General features: G+C 45.1%; 1 protein-coding gene across 4 annotated transcripts in view; it reads left to right on the forward strand.

The window, feature by feature from the left end:
- The first annotated feature begins 785 nt into the window (after window positions 1–785).
- SLC44A2 (solute carrier family 44 member 2 (CTL2 blood group)) overlaps window positions 786–19248 on the forward strand; it is a 173419-nt gene continuing 154956 nt past the window's right edge. For 2 of the 4 annotated variants that reach the window (XR_014491645.1, XM_083355835.1), the window contains exon 1: window positions 787–1953. Coding sequence is in view for 2 of the 4 variants with exons in the window: in XM_083355835.1 (XP_083211961.1) it covers window positions 1917–1953 (37 nt within the window). In the remaining 2 variants the exon portion in view is untranslated. Of the gene's footprint in view, window positions 1954–19248 lie in introns of all 4 variants that reach the window. The other 2 variants (XR_014491644.1, XM_083355836.1) reach the window with 2 other exon arrangements.

Raw genomic sequence — 19248 nt, forward strand, 5'->3', positions numbered from 1 at the left:
ATACCCAGCTTTTCATCTCCACCCCGAACCAACCCAGTGATGCCCTCGATGTGATGTCCCGTTGCCTGGAAGCGGTACAGATTTGGATGGGAAAGAACAGGCTCCAGCTCAACCCGGCCAAGACTGAGTGGCTTTACGTACCGGCATCTCGTTTAGTCCAAGAGGTTCCATCTTTGGTTATAGGAGGAGAGATGTTACCTCGGGTTGATAGAGCACGCAATCTAGACGTCCTCCTGGATTCACAACTCAGTTTTGAAGATCATATTGGAGTCGTGGCTAGGGGGGCATTTGCCCAGATTCGCCTGGTACACTAGTTGCGCCCCTTTCTGGACCAAGATACCCTACGTACAGTCACCCACGCACTCGTTACCTCCTGTATAGATTACTGCAATGCTCTCTACATGGGGCTGCCCTTAAAGACCACCCGGAGGCTTCAGCTGGAGCAGAGTGCGGCTACACGGGTAGTGACGGGAGCACCCCGATACTCCTATATTACACCCCTCCTAGGTGAGCTGCATTGGCTACCGGTTGCCCTCCGGGTGAGATTTAAGGTGCTGGTTCTTACCTTTAAAGCCCTACATGGCTTAGGCCCGGGATACTTGCAGGACCATCTGCTGCCGGGAACGAATTCCCATCGCCCAGTACGCTCACACAGAGAAGGCCTCCTCAGGGTACCGTCGGGTAGACAATGTCGGCTGGCGACCCCCAGGGGGCGGGCCTTCTCTGTGGGAGCGCCAGCCCTGTGGAACCAGCTCCCTCATGAGCTTCGGATGGCCCCAGATCTCCAGTCCTTTCGCCACGGCCTCAAAACACTCCTTTTCCACCTGGCTGACCTGGACTGACAGGGATTTTAATTATGTTTTTAATTTTTAACTATTTTTTAATTTATTTTAATTTTAATTTATTGTACAGAGGCCTAATTTTAATTTTATCTTAACTTCTGTATTTATTGTATGTTATTGTTGTTAGCCGCCCTGAGTCCTTCGGGAGATAGGGCGGCATATAAGTCCCAAAAATAAATAAATAAATAAATAAACAAACAAACAAATAAATAAATAATCAGATGCTGTTTATTTAGCTGAACAAAGATCTTGTTGAGACTTACTTGAATGCAGCCTTAATAGTAATGTTAGATGCTGGAAATGAAAAATTACCAGGCATTGATTTCATATATCTTCTCTGCCGATGCAGTTATATCTCAAGTCTCGAGAGAAGACAAAATAAGGTTATTTTGTTTAATTATTGTGCACATAAGCACGTTTCATTTGGGAGCTCAGGGAACCTTATTTTCCCCCACAACAACAGTTCTATGAGGTAGACCTAGTCATCCAATTAACTTTTGTGGTTGATGGTGGACTGGATTTCAAACTGAAATGCGGCTGAGCGTTTGTGACTCAGGCTGTTGTGCAAACACAAAGTTCCAACGGAGGTAGGAGCCCAGAAATACAGATGGAAATCCAAGTCCACTTCACCACAGCTGCAGCTCTCTTGTTTTGAAAGCTAGGAGAGGTGGGGTACTTTCTATCCGTGACGGAGATTTTTGGGGTTGCATTTGGTTGAGGAAATCGAGCGTGCAAGGCTCTCTTTGGTTAAAAAAAAAAACTGGCGTGGAAGACTAGACCAGGACTCTCACGAAGCCCTAAGGCTGTTTCCGTAGGCGGCTGTTCGAGCGCAGGCAAGCGCCAGTCAAAGATCATTGGTCGAACCGGCCCTTGGAAAGACAACGAACTGCCGCCGCCGCCACTTCCTCCTCCTCTTGTTTCCCCACTTTCTGCAGGTTTGGCTAGCGCTAGTTCGTCCCCCGAAGGAGAAACGATCCAAGACGCCTCATTGGGGGGTTGTTTAGCAGCTGACTGGGAAGGAGGGTGGGGAGAAAACGAGAGAACCCGGGAAAGGAAGCCCAGAAGGCGGATGGGATGGCGCAGGAAGAGGAGACTTACTATGGCAAGCACGGTAAGCCCTAATTGAGCGCCGCCTTTTGTTCCCTGCCCTCTTCTACTATGAAGGAGGGACAGCAGCAGGTGGTCTTGGCCGGGTACGGATCGGGGAAGCGGCTTCCGCGCGTTTGCGGGGTGGGGAGACGCGGCGCTGCTCCCCGGTGGGCCAGATCCCTGGCTTAGCCACCAGTCGCCTCCGATCGTGACGATTGCTTGGACTGACGCAGTCACTGGTTTTGCTTCGCAGCCATGGCGCAGCATTTCCTCAGATCTGTCTTGGCTCCCAAGGCGGGTTCGGAAGATACTGCAAAGAATATCTGTGGTGGAAAAACACGTCTGCTTTTTGCTTGACTTTAACCACTAGGAAAGGAGTAGGAGAGCAATAGAATTGAACAACCAAGCAGGGTTATGATCAACGCCAGTTCGCATTCAATTCCGGGTTTAATGTCCGAGTTTACAATGCCTGAGACTGCTAAAATTGGAGTGGATCGTTTGTGGTTCAGCAAGTTGTAAGAATCCAGGCAATCTCTTGGTATATTACACAAACAAACTTACAATAACTGCCCAGAGTCACTGTGGAGTTTGGGCTTTATAAATTTAAGTTATTGGTTATTAAAGCTAAAGTAGTTCTCTTATTTGGGCATATGCAGCATTTTGTGTTCTGCCTACTTCAAAGGCTCTGGGTGATTTGTAACAATCCTGATACATCAACATATAATGCCACAGTCAGTATAATACGTAGTCAAATTCCCAATGCAATAAAACCAACTTTCACAAAATGGTCCAGTAAAAAAACTCATCCCCACCAAGTGCTCCCTGGAATAGGATGTCTTCTGCCTCATGAATGCCTACCTTGAGAAAAACTCCATAAGGATGTGTGATTATAGTTGTTAGATTTTAACTACGAATGATTTTTTTCTGATTGTTGTGATAATCAAGTCTGTCGCAGAAGGGGGAGAAAAAAAAAGATAAATCAGGATTATGTGGTCATCCCTGGTGATCTGTTGTGTACTTGTGGGATCTTAAATATGATTGAAAGATGAGAAAAATGAGCAGAGATTTGAAATATGTTGTGTGTATGTGTGTGTGTGTGTGTGTGTGTGTGTGTGTATATATATATATATATATATATATATATATATATATATATATATATATATGTATATATATATATGTATATATATATATATGTATATATATATATATGTATATATATGTATATATATATATGTATATATATATATGTGTATATATATATATATATATATATATATATATATATATATATATATATATATATATATATATATATATATGTTGTTGTTGTTGTTAGTTGCGAAGTCGTGTCCGACCCATCGCGACCCTATGGACAATGTTCCTCCAGGCCTTCCTGTCCTCTACCATCTTCTGGAGTCCATTTAAGCTCACGCCTACTGCTTCAGTGACTCCATCCAGCCACCTCATTCTCTGTCGTCCCCTTCTTCTATTGCCCTCCATCTTTCCCAGCATTAGGCTCTTCTCCAGTGAGTCCTTCCTTCTCATTAGGTGGCCAAAGTATTTGAGTTTTAGCTTCAGGATCTGGCCTTCTAAAGAGCAGTCAGGGTTGATCTCCTCTAGGACTGACCGGTTTGATCGCCTTGCAGTCCAAGGGACTCGCAGGAGTCTTCTCCAGCACCATAGTTCAAAGGCATCAATTCTTTGGCGCTCAGCCTTTCGTATGGTCCAGCTTTCACTGCCATACATTGCAACTGGGAAGACCATAGCCATGACTATACGCACTTTTGTTGACAGGGTGATGTCTCTGCTTTTTAGTGTGCTGTCTAGATTTGCCATGGCTTTCCTCCCCAGGAGCAAGCGTCTTTTAATTTCTTGGCTACAGTCCCCATCTGCAGTGATCTTGGAGCCCAGGAAAATAAAATCTGTCACTACCTCCATTTCTTCCCCATCTATTTGCCAGGAATTGAGAGGGCCGGATGCCATGATCTTGGTTTTCTTAATGTTTAGTTTCAACCCAAGTTTTGCACTCTCCTTCTTCACTCGCAAGAAGAGGCTCTTTAGTTCCTCTTCACTTTCTGCCATTAGAGTGGTATCATCTGCATATCTTAGGTTGTTGATGTTTCTTCCGGCAATCTTAATTCCAACTTTTGATTCATCTAGCCCTGCCTTTCTCATGATGTGCTCTGCATATAAGTTAAATAGGCAAGGCGACAGTATACAGCCTTGCCGGACTCCTTTCCCAATTTTGAACCAATCAGTGGTTCCGTGTCCAGTTCTCACTGTTGCTTCTTGGCCCGCATATAGGTTTCTCAAGAGACAAATAAGATGGTCTGGTATGCCCATCTCTTTAAGGACTTGCCACAGTTTGTTATGATCCACACAATCAAAGGCTTTAGCATAGTCAATGAAGCAGAAGTAGATGTTTTTCTGGAACTCTCTAGCTTTCTCCATGATCCAGCGTATGTTAGCAATTTGATCTCTAGTTCCTCTGCCTCTTCGAAATCCTGCCTGTACTTCTGGTAGTTCTCGATCCACATACTGCTGGAGTCTAGCTTGTAGAATTTTAAGCATAACTTTACTAGCATGAGAAATGAGTGCAATGGTGCGATAGTTTGAACATTCTTTGGCACTGCCTTTCTTTGGAATTGGAATGTAAACTGATCTTTTCCAATCCTGTGGCCACTGTTGAGTTTTCCAAATTTTCTGGCAAATTGAGTGTAGCACTTTTACTGCATCGTCTTTTAAGATTTTGAATAGCTCAGCTGGAATACTGTCACCTCCACTAGCTTTGTTGTTGCTCAGCTTTTCTAAGGCCCACTTCACTTCACATTCTAGGATGTCTGGCTCAAGGTCAGTGACCACTTCATTGTGATTATCAGGGACGTTAAGCTCATTCTTGTATAGTTCTTCTGTGTAATTTTGCCACCTCTTCTTAATCTCTTCTGCCTCTGTTAGGTCCCTGCCATTTTGGTCCTTTATCATGCCCATTTTTGCATGAAACGTTCCCTTCATCTCTCCAATTTTCTTGAAAAGATCTCTGGTCCTCCCTATTCTATTGTTTTCTTCTATTTCTTTCAATTGTTCATTTAAGAAGGCATTCTTATCTCTTCTAGCTATTCTTTGGAATTCTGCATTTAATTGGGCATATCTTTCTTTTTCTCCCTTGCCTTTCGCTTCCCTCCTTTCCTCAGCTATTTGCAAAGCTTCCTCAGACAGCCATTTTGCTTTCTTGCATTTCTTTTTCTTTGGGATGGTTTTGGTTGCTACCTGTTGTACAATGTTGCTAACCTCTGTCCATAGTTCTTCAGGCACTCTGTCTATCAGATCTAATTCTTTAAATCTATTTGTCACCTCTACTGTATATTCAACAGGGATATGATTTAATTCGTACCTGACTGGCCTAGCGCTTTCCCCTACTTTCTTTAATTTAAGCCTAAACTTTGCAACAAGAAGCTCATGGTCTGAGCCACAGTCAGCTCCTGGTCTTGTTTTTACTGACTGTATAGAGCTTCTCCATCTTTGGCTGCAGAGCATATAGTCAATCTGATTTCTGTGTTGACCATCTGGTGATGTCCATGTGTAAAGCCGTCCCTTGGGTTGTTGGAAAAGAGTGTTTGCTATGACCATTGTATTCTCTTGACAAAATTCTATCAGCCTGTGCCCTGCTTCATTTTGTACTCCAAGGCCAAACTTGCCTGTTATTCCGGTTATCTTTTGGCTTCCTACTTTAGCATTCCAATCTCCCATCATGATAAGGACATCATTTTTGGGTGTTAGTTCTATAAGGTGCTGTAGGGCTTCATAGAACCGGTCAATTTCATCCTCTTCAGCACTGGTGGTTGGGGCATAGACTTGGACTACTGTGATATTGAATGGTTTGCCTTGGATTCGAACTGAGATCATTCTGTCATTTTGAGGGTTGTATCCCAGTATTGCTTTTCCTACTTTTTTATTGACTATGAAGGCTACTCCATTTCTTCTGAGGGATTCTTGCCCGCAGTAGTATACCTGATGGTCATCTGAATTAAATTCACCCATTCCTGTCCATTTTAGTTCGCTGATACCTAAGATGTCGATGTCTAGTCTTGTCATCTCTTGTTTGACCACGTCCAGCTTTCCTTGATTCATGGATCTTACATTCCAGGTTCCTATGGAGAAAGAATCTTTACAGCATCGGACTTTCCTTTCACCACCAGACATATCCACAGCTGAGCGTCCTTTCGGCTTTGGCCCAGTCGCTTCATTCTTTCTGGCGCTACTAGTACTAGCCCTCTGCTCTTCCCCAGTAGCATATTGGACGCCTTCCGACCTGAGGGGCTCATCTTCCAGCGTCATATCGTTTTGCCTTTTGGTACTGTCCATAGGGTTTTCATGTCAAAGATACTGGAGTGGTTTGCCATTTCCTTCTCCAGTGGATCACGTTTTGTCAGAACTCTCTGCTATGACCTGTCCGTCTTGGGTGGCCCTGCACGGCATAGCTCATAGCTTCATTGAATTACGCAAGCCCCTTCGCCACGACAAGGCAGTAATCCATGAAGGGGATATATATATATAACGAGGCACAACCACAAAACAGAAACCTAACTACAGCTGCAACATCAGCCACTTTAAACCCCTCCAAACCACACAATAAGCAAACTGACACCCACTATAAAAACATGGCACCACCACAAACACGAAGCCGAACAAAAGCAGCACAACTCACCAGCTCAGGTCTAAGGCTGGCAGCTGAGACCAGCCCATCCACTCAAAACACACCCCCACCCAATCAGAACACACCCACCATTCAAAACACACTCCCACCCAATCAGAACACACTTACTCCCCCACCCAATCAGAGCACACTCCCACCCACAGAACACACCCCCTCTGGCAGTTTAAAAAAGAGGAACAAACAGCCACATGCTTCTCCCAGAAGAAGGAAGCAGAAGCCACCAGCCTGATGATGACGGATGGGATTCCGTCGAAACATTAAGGACTATAAGATGACTTTTTAACCCATGAAAATTTAACCCATGAAAACTTCTCAAAAGTCAGGGGTTGTCTTATACGCCCGGGTGCTGAAACTTTAGGGACAGGGCTGGCTGGAAAACCTGGAGCGGATCTTCCATTTAGTCTGCGCAGGGAAAGCGGGACCAATTGGAGTAGAAGCTGCAGTCTGTGATTTTTTACAGGCTGGGGTCTGGGCTTCTTTCCTTCTAAAGTTAAAGAGCAGCTGTAGGCAGGTGGGGAATGCAAGAGCAACTTGAAAGGAAGGTGGGGAATGTGTAGCCAGAGCAGCAGCTTAGCTCTAAGGACACATTTGACTCAGGAACTGGTTGGGCTGGCTGGAAAACCTGAAGCGGATCAATCATTTGGTCTTTTTTTTAAAATCCCATTTATATCCCGCCCTTCTCCGAAGACTCAGGGCGGCTTACAATTTAAAGCACAAATCAATGTGCTTAGCAATAGCCTTCATTCTATGTATATGCCTGCTTATTAGAGCTTTCACCCCCCCCCCACAAGCAGCATTATTACAAAGTCAGCTTATTGCTCCCAACAATCTGAGTCCTCATTTTACCTACCTCGGAAGGATGGAAGGCTGACTCAACCTTGAGCCTGGTGGGATGAGAACCTGCACTAATTGCAGGCAGCTGGTGTTACTTAAGGCTCTGTGCAGGGAAAGCTTTAGAGTGAATTAGGAAAAGTGAAAAAGTGAATTAGGAAAATAGGAAACGGTTGCTGGAATTGGGTATGTGTAGTTTAATGAAGAGAAGGGTGAGGGGTGACATGATAGCAGTGATCCAATATCTCAGGGGCTGCCACAAAGAAGAGGGAGCCAAGCTATTCTCCAAAGCGCCTGAAAGCAGGACAAGAAGCAATGGATGGAAACTAGTAAAGGAGAGAAGCAACCTAGAACTAAGGAGAAACTTCCTGACAGTTAGAACAATTAACCAGTGGAACAACCTGCCTCCAGAAGTGGTGAATGCTCCAACACTGGAAGCTTTTAAGAAGAGACTGGACAGCCATTTGTCTGAAATGGTATAGGGTTTCCTGCCTTAGCAGGGGGTTGGACTAGATGACCTCCAAGGTCCCTTCCAACTACTTCTTCTTCTTCTTCTTCTTCTTCTTCTTCTTCTTCTTCTTCTTCTTCTTATTATTATTATTATTATTATTATTATTATTATTATTATTATTATTATTATTATTATTAAGTTTAATCCACTTGCACTGTTTTATGTTTACATGTTTCATGACAAACAGCCTTATGTTTATAAGTGACAGTTTTCCTACTAAGTACCTGCATGTCATAAGCATTTGAATTAAAATTACCATATTAAAATCAAATCTGATGTTTTTTAATTTTTATTTGGTGTGCGTTGGAAGAGGGGTAGTCTTATACGGCGAGTATAGCCCAAACCCTATAATTTAGCAGGAAATGTAGGGGGTCGTCTTATACGCCCAGTCATCTTATACGCCGGAAAATACGGTACTTTAACTACCTTGACATCAACTGGTAGAAAAATTCTGCATGAAGTGGGAGATCGAACAAGTTCCTGACCAACCTAGCTGACAACTTTTCATCCAAAGGTAGAGCAGGGAACTAGAGAGACAGCTATACTGGACCATCAGATCGATTCATAAATGACTGACAAACTGCACTTGTGTAGTCCTTAATAGAACTACATCTACATGGAGGCAAGGAAGCAGTGAGGTACCCCAAGGTTCTGTCTTAGGCCTTGTAGTCTTCAATATCTTCATAAACAATTTAGATAAGGGAATAGAAGGGGAATTCATCAAATTTGCACACAATACTAAACTGGCAGGAATAGCCAACATCCCAAAAGATAGGCTCAAGATGCAAAAGAGCTCAACAGACCTGAATTCTACCCTATCTAACAAAATGAAATTCAATAGTGAGAAAAGTAAGGTTTACATTTAGGCAAGAAAAACCAAATATACAGGAACAGATTATGTGAAATATGGCTCAATAGCAGTAAGTGTGAGAGGGCTCTTGGAGTCCTTAAATATGAGCCAGCAGTGTGCTGCAGATGCCAAAAAAACCAATGCAATCCCAGGCTCCATTAACAGAGGGATAGAATCAAGATCACAAAGCATTAGTGATGTTTTATATGGCCTTGGTAAGACCACACTTGGAGTACTGCATCCAGTTTTGTTCACCACAATATAAAAAAGAGGTTGAAACTCCAGAGTGCAGAGAAGAGCAACAAAAATGATTAGGGCAGGGCTTTTCAACCTTTTCACCCATTGTACCACTTTTAGGATATGGCAACATCCGAGTACCACCAGTCACCTAGCAAGGTGTCAAAAACTTGATGACCCCCCAAAAAAGGAAAAAAGTGATGAAGTACAGGTAGTCCTCGACTTACAACAGTTCGCTTAGAGACTGTTCGAAGTTACAATGGCACTGAAAAAAGTGCCCTCCAAGCTACAGCCAAGCAAGACACCTGCCTGCCCACCCTAGGTTTTCTTCTTGTGAGCATTTGTGTTGAGGATTGGCAGCGGGTGTGGGGTGGGAGGGCGTTTGATTTTTATTCCCCCCATCTGTTGGGTAGTTGCAGCAGGTTTTGGTCTCTTCCCTTGATACCATCTGGTAGCAGTAGAAAACAGAGGTGCCATTTTGCTGTTCTTCCCCTCCCCCCCAAAATATACTTACATTATAGCCTCTTCGGAGAAGATACCAATTTCACTCCCCCACAGTCCCCTGAATCAGATCCCCACACGGTCGTTTTCCCTTGCAACCCCCCCCCTTCGCTAAAGATCCCATTTTCAGCTATTAGCCCAAGACAGCTTATTATAAGCCCCTCTGGATTCCTTCAGCAACGTAACGGGCACTTTGGATTTGGTGTTCCTGGAAAAGAGGTCAGTTGTGTTTGGGGGGGGGAGAAGCCCAGCCGATTCAGGCAGAATTTTTAGTGGATTTAAGAACAACCCATTGGAACCGCGGGACCTCTTGCCACAGATTGCATGGCTTAGGCACGTGGCTTGCAGGGCGAAAACAGCACAACTACGGTATGCGGCGGGGGGAGAGAGGAAAAACTCCCAAAAATAGGCCGCCGGAGGATTAGGGCAGTGGTGGCGAACCTTTTTGAGACCGAGTGGCTAAATTGCAACCCAAACCCCACTTATTTATCGTTGGGTGACGAATGGGCACGGCCCACTGGGTGGGCATGGCTGGCATGGGTGTGGCCTATTGGGTGGGCATGGCCAGCTCAACATCACTTGTGTCAGGGGCACTTGTTCGGAGCTGGGCAGGACTGGGGCAGATCTGAGGGTCTTGGGCGGATGGGACCGGGGCAAGCACTGGGTCATGGTCCACTGGAGGAGCCTCACTGATGTTAAAGGCAGTGAGGGTAGAGATGATATTAAGGGGGGTGGGGGAAGACATGATATTAAAGGGGGTGGAGAGATTCCCCTTTTTGTAAGTTTGCTTACTTTGTAATGCTTTCCTTTCCCCACACTTTTGCTTCCCTGCTGGCTCAATCTCTCTTTCTGTCTGCCACTTCTGTCACCCAGATCTATGGCTGCAGAGCAATTTCGCTCCCCCCACCATGGCCAATCTCGGCAGAAGCATTTTTGAATCCTCTGGAACTCGCATCCATGGCCGTGGGGAGATTTTACAAATCGGTTGGGGGGGAGAGGAAAATTGCTCTGCAGCCCTAGATCTGGGAAGCAGAAGCATTTTGCAGGCCTCCAACGCCTGGATCGGGCCGCTGGAGCATCGTAAAATCTCCCCACAGCCATGGGTGTGAGCTCCAGAGGCTTCAAAAATGCTTCTGCTGTCCAGATCTAGGGCTGCAGAGCGATTTCACTCCCCCTCCCCACAGGCGATTTGGAGGGAGGCGAGCGGCTGCTACACACCAGAAATCGGCCCTCTGCCACGACGCACCAGGCAGCTATTCTCAGGACGGAGGCAAGCAGCTACTGTGCACCCAAAACTGGCCCTCTTCTGCAATGCACCAGGCAGCTGTTCTCCAGAGGGAGGCGAGCAGCCTCTGTGCGCCCAAAACGCCCTCTTCCGCGATGCAGGCAGGAGAACGGCTGCCTGGCTTACCTGGACTCATGCTGCAGCTCCCTCCAACATCCAGCCCGGATCCACCCAGCTCTTGCAGCTGTTCCCTGACTCTCAGTGCAGAGAGAAAGAGAGCAAGAGCTCCTGGCCCCGTCTCCCTCTTGGTGATGGCATGCATGCCCACAGGGAGGGCTTCGCGTGCTGCCTGTGGCATGCGTGCCATAGGTTTGCCACCCCTGGATTAGGGTGTGGAAAAGCCATAATACAGACCTAGAAAGAATCGAAGCATTAAACTTTGGGCAAAAGCGCTAAACTGAGCAAAAGCAGAGCGGGCAGGAGGAAAGTTCTCCCTATCCTGCTCAGGATGACGGGGGAAAGGAACTGGCTGCAACACCTCCCCCCGAAAATACTTACAATCCTCCCCCAGACACAGCAGGGGCATTGGGAAATCGCAGTATGCTGAGTGAAGAGAACAGCTGGTTGGCAGATGGGAGTTCCAGCCTCCGGAGCACCCAGCTGATCTGGGGAGACGTGCGGGGCTGCTGGCGCTCCCAGCTGATGCTCTTGGCTGTTCAGCAGCACTGGGGCCAGGCCTCAGCTGGTCGGCAGCACCAGGGAGAAGATACTGGTGCTCCCAGCTGTCTGGCAGCCTCCCAGCTGTTCAGCGGTGCTGGGGCCTTGCTCTGTGCCTGCTCTCTTCGCACGCCCTCAGTAGGGAGAGGGGGAGAGGAAGGCGATGCCGCATACCACCAGCCAGGTGCTTGCGTACCACCAGTGGTACATGTACCACTGGTTAAAAAGCCCTGGATTAGGGGACTGGAGGCTAAATCATGAATGTTTGCAGAGCCTTGGTGGAGCAGTGGGCTAATGCCTCCTTAGGTAACACCAGCTGCCTGCAATTAGTGCAGGTTCGAGTCCCACCAGGGTCAAGGTTGACTCAGCCTTCCCCCCGAAAGCCCTAATAAGCAGGCATATACATAGAATGAAGGCTATTGCTAAGCACATTGATTTGTGCTTCTTAGATTGTAAGCCGCCCTGAGTCTTCGGAGAAGGGTGGGATATAAATGGGATTAAAAAAAATGGGTATGTGGGCTAGTGAAAAGAAGGATTAGGGGTGACAAGATAGCAGTATTCCAACATTTGATGGGCTGCCACAAAGCAGAGGGGTTGAACCTATTTTCCAAAGCACCAGAAGGCAAGATGAAGGAATGGTTGGAAAGGAGAGGAGGGAGAGGACAGAAGCAATATAGATCTAAGAAGAAATTTCCTAACAGAACAATAAATGGAATGGCCTGCCTTCAAAAGTTGTGCGTGCTCCATCACTGGAGGTTTTTTTATAACGAGACTGGACAGCTATTTGTCCAAAATGGTATATGGTCTCCTGCTTGAACATAGGGTTGGACTAGAAGGTGTTGAATGTCCCTTCCAACTTTGCTGTTCTGACTAATTTGTAAGTTATTGTATTGGAATTCATGTTAAAATTGTCTAGCATGACTGGATCAGTAGATGACCTCAAAAGCAGGTACATCCTCATTTCCTTCAAGATAAATATCCATGGACATTTATCCACTAAATACTACTAATTGCCTTCTGGTTTGTTAATATTAATTTTATTAAAGATTACAATTATAACAGTGAAAACTAATATTGTCAGGACCTACTTCAAGCCCACATCTTAAGAAAGCAGAATTCTTGGAGACAGTTTCTTCCAAGCAGGAACTTTTACTAAGAATAGGAGATAGCAGGCATAATAGACAGGATCTGAGGGATTCCCTTACAGATCAATATTTTTAAAGTGTCCCTAAGCAAAGTCCACCCCACAGTTCATCTGGGCAGTTCAGACTAGCCAATCCCCAGATGGTAAGTCCATCATGGGAAAGGGAAGATAACATCAATCCGGTTCACACCTCCTTTGGAGAAATAAACCAGATCCCGGAGGTTTGTATCTCTTCTCCCCCACCTTTTCTTAGTTGCCCAGAAAGGAAGAATTATGTTCAGAGAGATGCATAGTATAGAAAGCAATTTGTTACACTGTAGTTAATAGAGGAAGTGAAAACAATAAAACCTGCATCTCTCCCTCTTGGGAGTATGGCAGGATCCAGGGGAAGGTGAGATTTGGTTTTAGATCAGAGGAGATAGTTAGAAATGAAATATAAATGGATTCTGACATCCTGCCCCCCTTAAAAATAGGAGAGATCTACCACTCTCTTTTTGTCTGCTTGTGCTTTGTATGCTTGCCTAGCTTCATCTAAGGCTTTCCTAACTATTGGCCAGGTGTTTTGTAATTGTGCAATCCATTCTTTCAGTGATGGGATTTCCGGTTCTTTTGGGATTAGTTCTGGCATAGGATTGAAACTTTGACCGGTGGCTATTTGAAAAGGAGTGTAGCCTGTGCTGGAGTGGACTGCATTATTGTAAGCAACTTCTGCAAAAGGGAGTAGGTCCATCCAATTTGTTTGCTGGAAATTAATAAAACATCTTAAGTACTGCTCAAGTATTGAGTTAGGATGTTCTGATTGGCCGTTACATTGAGGATGATGACTAGATGACAGTCTCTGAGTGGTTCCTAAGAGGGATAAAAATTCCTTCCAAAGGTTTGACACAAATTGCATTCCCCTATCAGATATGATGCATTGGGGTGCCCCATGCAGTCTGTAGATGTGCTGCACGAATAGTTTTGCTAAGGTTTTTGCGGTGGGAATCGTTTGGCAAGGGATAAAGTGCACTTGTTTGGAAAACAAGTCCGTAACTCCCCAGATGACAGTATTCCTATTGCTTTCTGGTAATGCTACTATAAAATCCATGGATATTTCTTTCCAGGGGGCTGAGGGGTTTGCTACTGGTTGTAACATTCCAGGCTTACAACCTCTTGGCAGCTGTGCAAGTTGGGCAGCTGGCCATGTAGTTTTCTATGTCCCTTTTTATGGATGGCCATCAAAATTGCCTTTTAATTAAATGTGAAGTTTTTACAAATCCAAAATGCCCTGCTGATTTTGTATCATGGCACAGCTGCATGAAATTGACCCTCTGGGTGGTTGGTACATATAACTTCTCCCCCACCCAGGGCAGCCTGTCTTTGATCGTGCACATGTGTTTATTTTTCTGGAATCATTCATCTGTTTCCAAAGTCTTTCGGAATTTTGATTCTGGTTTGGCTACCCATCTGCGGCTTTATTTTAGCTTGGGCCCTGGTGGTTACTGGCGCTGCCAGTTGTGGTTCGGGCATGAGTGGTTTAGAGTCGATGGCTCGTGTGCTGTTGTATTGGGGCATGTGAGACAGTATATCTGCCAGGAAATTCCCCCCCCCGGCAATTGTTTACGTGTGAAATGGAATTGGTGAAAGTGCTGAGACCAGCGGGCTTGCTTAGGAGCGAATTGTCTGGGTGTTTTTAGCGCTTCCAAGTTTTTGTGGTCCATCCAGACCTGGACGGGGATTTTATTTCCTTCAAGGAAATGATGCCACATAAGTAATGACCACCTGACAGAGTAAGCCTTTTCCCACACAGCCCAGTGTTGTTCTGTCTCAGTGAGTTTCCTGGATGTATATGCACATGGTTGCAGTGCCTCATCATCATTTTCCTGTAATAATACAGCTCCTACCACCACATCGTTTGCATCTGCCTGTATCTGGGTCTGGATGCCCAGTACAGATTTGGCAGAAAAAAGTCTCTTTAGCCTATTGAATGCCGTTTGGCATTCCATTATCCATTTCAGTGGCTGGCTGGGTTTCACGAATTTGTTAAAAACGAGGGAGGAGGGGCACCTCCTCCCTCGTTTTTAACAAATTCGTGAGGGGCAGTGCTATTTGGGCGAATGAAGGGATGCACTGGCGGTAGAAGTTTGCAAAACCCAGGAAACTTTGTAAATGATTCCTTGTGCGGGGTGGTGCACATTTTAATACTGCCCTGACTTTCTCAGGATCCATTTCGATGCCCTGTGGGGATATGTGATACACCAGATAGTCTATTCTTTCCTGGTGGAATTTGCATTTTGATAACTTGGCATATAACTGGGCAGCCTGTAATTTTTAAAAAACAGCTCTGACTAGATTAATATGTTCCTCTTTGGACTCGGTGAAGATAAGGATGTCATCTAAATAAACCAGGACCCCCTTAAATAGGTGCTCCCTTAGCACTTCATTGATTAGTTGTATAAATACTGCGGGGGCCCTTGTAGCCCGAATGGCAAAACTTTGAATTGGTAGCATCCCATTGGAAAATTAAATGTGGTCTTCCATTTGTCCTCTTCCTTGATCCTAACACGGTGGTACGCTTCTCTTAGGTCTAATTTGGTAAAAATCCTTTCTTTCAATAGATGGGATAATATGTCCTTCATGAGGGTTAGGGGATACAGGTTAGATTCACTAATTGCATTCAGGGTATGGTAATCCACGCACAAACACAAAATGTCATCCTTCTCCCTAAAGAGGACCGGGGCGGCCACTTTGGGTTTGGCAGGTTCAATAAATCCCCTTTCTAGATGTTTATTTATGAATCTTTCCATCTCCTCTGTCTCTTTAGGGCTCATGGAGTACAGTCTGGGCTTCAGAGGTTTTGCCCCGGGTTTGATTTCTATAGCACAGTCCATGGGCCATTGAGGAGGGAGCTCATTTGCCCATTCCTTGCTAAAAACCTCAGCAAGGTCCCGGTATTCTTTCGGTATTTCTGGTAACCCCTTCTCTTCTCCCACTGATGCTTTCTCCACTCCTAGGGTTGGTGGTGGCCTTTGGGGTTTTAAAAGTTTGCATGATCCCCCTCTGGGAAATTGAGTTCTGCTATCCTCCAATTCACCCAGGGGTTCCATTTCTTCAGCCATTCCAGCCATTTCCATTTCTTCAACCATTCCAGCCATTTCTTCAACCATTCCAGATCATTGGGCATTCCATGCCTGGGGTCACTAGAAACGTTATATTTTCCTCATGGGACAGGCGGACTGGTAAAGTGGTACCCCCCCGCTATGGACCCATCTAACTGGCCAGATGAGATTGGTTGTTTTAGTCTCCTCACCACTAGTGTCGGGTTAATGAGGCAGCGGGTGCAGCCAGAGTCTATTAAGGCTTACACTTTGACAGCTGTCTAGGCCGGAGTTCCCGCCCCTTGCTTGGCAGGGGTTGGGGACTCTACAACCTCTAACACCCTCATGGCGGGTTCTTTTGGTTTGGCTGGGGACTTTCCTGATCTCCTGGGTCTGGTTTGCATTGAAGAGCTGGATGCATCATAGCGAAACTGTGCCCATCCCATTGCCGGCAATGGCAAAAAAGTCACGATAAGTCGTAACATGTCATGTGACGTTGCGAGTTTGACACCCCTGCTTTATACCATTTAGACTGCCAATACTAAGCCCTTGGCTCTTTATAGAATAGCACCTCTCCTCTCTGCCACTCATCCACACCTCCATACATTTGTTTTTTCTTGCCTAAGTGTAAAATCTTACTTTTTTCTCAATTGAATTTCATTTTGTTAGATAGGACCCAGGGTTCAAGTCTGTCAAAATCCATCTGGATCTTGAGCCTATCTTCTGGGGGTGTTAGCTATTCCTGTCAGATTGTGTTCACTGCAAATTTGATGAGTTCCTCTTCTATTCCCTCATGTAAATCATTTATGAAGATATTGAAGAATACAAGGCCTAAAACAGAACCTTGGAGTACTCTACTCCTTGCTTTCCTCCACAGTTGCAGGAATTGTGTATGTAGTTCTATTAAGAACTGTTTGTCAGCCAGTTACAAATTCATCTGTTGGTGTTACTTTCTACCCCACATTTTTCTATTTCACGAAGAAGTAGATTGTGGTCTACTTTATCAAATGCCTTACTAAAATCCAAGTATACTATGTCTACAGCATTTCTCTCGTCCATTAATTTATTCACTTTGTTAAATAATGCAATAAGATTTGTTTGGCAGGGTCTGTTTTTAACAAACCCATATTGGCTTTTGGTTATAAATTTGCTTGCTTCACAGATCTGTACAATTTGAAGTTGTGATGTCCCCTCTGTGGTCACGTGATCACATTTTGGGTGCTTGGCAACTGGCCTGCATTTACAGCCCTTTGCATGGTCCGGGAATCACATGACTACAATTTCCAACATTATTTTTTTTGCCAGAAGGGGATACGTGGTTTCTACACAAAAGACTTTGTGGTCTGAAACAGTCTGGTTTAATGTGGTACTTATGTTGATCATACAAATATTAAAATGCATGTATCACCAAGCCTTGAGAGATTAATTTTCTTCTATTTCAAAGGGTTAATTAGAGAACCAATTCACAATCTAGTATCAGCCTTTATATAATTTTATTGCCAAGTTATAAAACTAAGACTAATACATACACAAAAGTTTTTCTACTGAAATGACAAAAGAATAATACAACTGTATTCTCTTAATTTTAGTTTTTATTCTTTCTGTAGTTCCACAACATGAAATAGTTTTTAGAATTAGCAGTTTTTAATGTTTTCACTGAAAGATGAAACATTTCAATTTCTTAAGCTTTTAAGCTGTTGAAACTACAAAGTACATGATTCATCCCACAATTTTCATTACAAGAGACTGGAATCTGAGTTCCATCCTGACTCACATGTTTCCCTAGTATTGGGGTTCTTGGAGATGAGGAATTATTTTCTTTTTTATGATTTTAAAACTTTATTTAATTTTAAAAAAATATAACATACAGAAAAAGCAAGGCTCAAAAAGAATGGGAAGGGGATAACAAAAAATAAAGTGACTTCAAGCAAAAACAAAAAAAAACTTATCTTGTGTGATGTTATTCTGGAGGACCCTACAGTATATTTTTGTATACAACTTCCCAGCTCTTACCTTCTCCCTAGCTGGGTCTAGGACAATTCGCGATGGCCAACTTGCTGTGGCCAACTTGCAGTGGGACATCCCATGAGAGATAACACGATAAATGTTATCCGCCAGTGCTTCTTCTACATGATTTCCGTTTTTGTCAATGGAAAACACTGGCGGAAAATATTTATCATGTTGAATTATTCTACTTGGAATTGTCCTGCAGGAAGTTGTCCCATTGCAAGTTGGCCATGGCAAGATGGCTGTGGTGAATTGGCTGCCGTGAGTTGTCACCTTCTGTCTCCTGCTACCCCACTACAAGGGAATTACCATATTTTCCGGCGTATAAGACGACTGGGCGTATAAGACGACCCCTGACTTTTGAGAAGATTTTCAAGATTTTTTGTCTTATACGCCAGAAAATACTTACATGCCAGTTGCCAAGTGTCCAACACAAGCCCGATTCAGCCCCGTCTGATGCAAATGGTGCAAAGCCATGTGCTCTTCCAGGCCAGACTCTGCAAACAGCAACCACCGCGGGAACTCTGAGTCCCCGCCTTTTGGCAGCCTGCACGGCCAAGCGTGATCTGGCTTTGAGATAGCATTTGCAGAAGGAGCAGCTGCCGTGTCTGGAGCCAAGCCCCGCCCAGGAGACGGTTGGCCAGGCAGGCCCGGAAGATGCTCTAGAGAGCCGGGCTTGGGGCGGCCATGCCGAGGCCGGCTGGCGAGGGCCGCTGCATGGTCTGCGGGCAAGAGTGGTGCCATGTACTGCTGTTCTGCACTCCGTGACCAGACAAGCGATTCTTCTGGTCGGTGCGGGTCAGGCGGTGCCTCGGCAGGAGCAAAGGTGCTCCCTTCCTACTGTCGAGCAGTGTGCCTCTGGGGACCGCCTGCCCCTCCTCTTTTTGGGGACCTGACAGCCAGCATTGGAAGTGCCAGCATGGCCAGTCCTACAGAGAGCAACGGCAGTAGCCGCCCCAGGAGCTGACGAGAGTTTGCCCTTCATCACCCATTCGCCATCGGCCGCTTAACCACGGGTTGCCATCGCCTACCTCCATTCACCCAGCGATCCCGCCGTCCAGCAGAAAAGATTAAAGATCAGAGAGGTGAATAGTATTTTCCAGCGTATAAGACGACTGAGCGTATAAGATGACCCCCAACTTTTGAGAAGATTTTCATGGGTTAAAAAGTCGTCTTATACGCCGGAAAATATGGTACAGCTTACAGTTTGTCTCTACTGCTTATGGTGAGAGGAATGAGGGATAGATGTTTCCATCTCTTCTTCCTTCATGCTGCTTCTACCACTTTCTGATGACATACCATTTACACTGCCTTCACTATCAGACAGGGTTTTCCTTCCCTACATGGCCTCTGGATGTATTGTTCCCTTTCCCACTCTAGTCATATCTACTTGCTATTCCCAAATAGCTGTCTGCCCAAAACAGCAGCCTGCTACTCCACACTACAATCACTCATTCACTCAGATCCAATCTCACTGCCCACCAAAACCAAAAATTAACT

Source organism: Vipera ursinii (genome assembly GCF_947247035.1).
Source record: "Vipera ursinii genome assembly, chromosome: 2".
NCBI lineage: Eukaryota > Metazoa > Chordata > Lepidosauria > Squamata > Viperidae > Vipera > Vipera ursinii.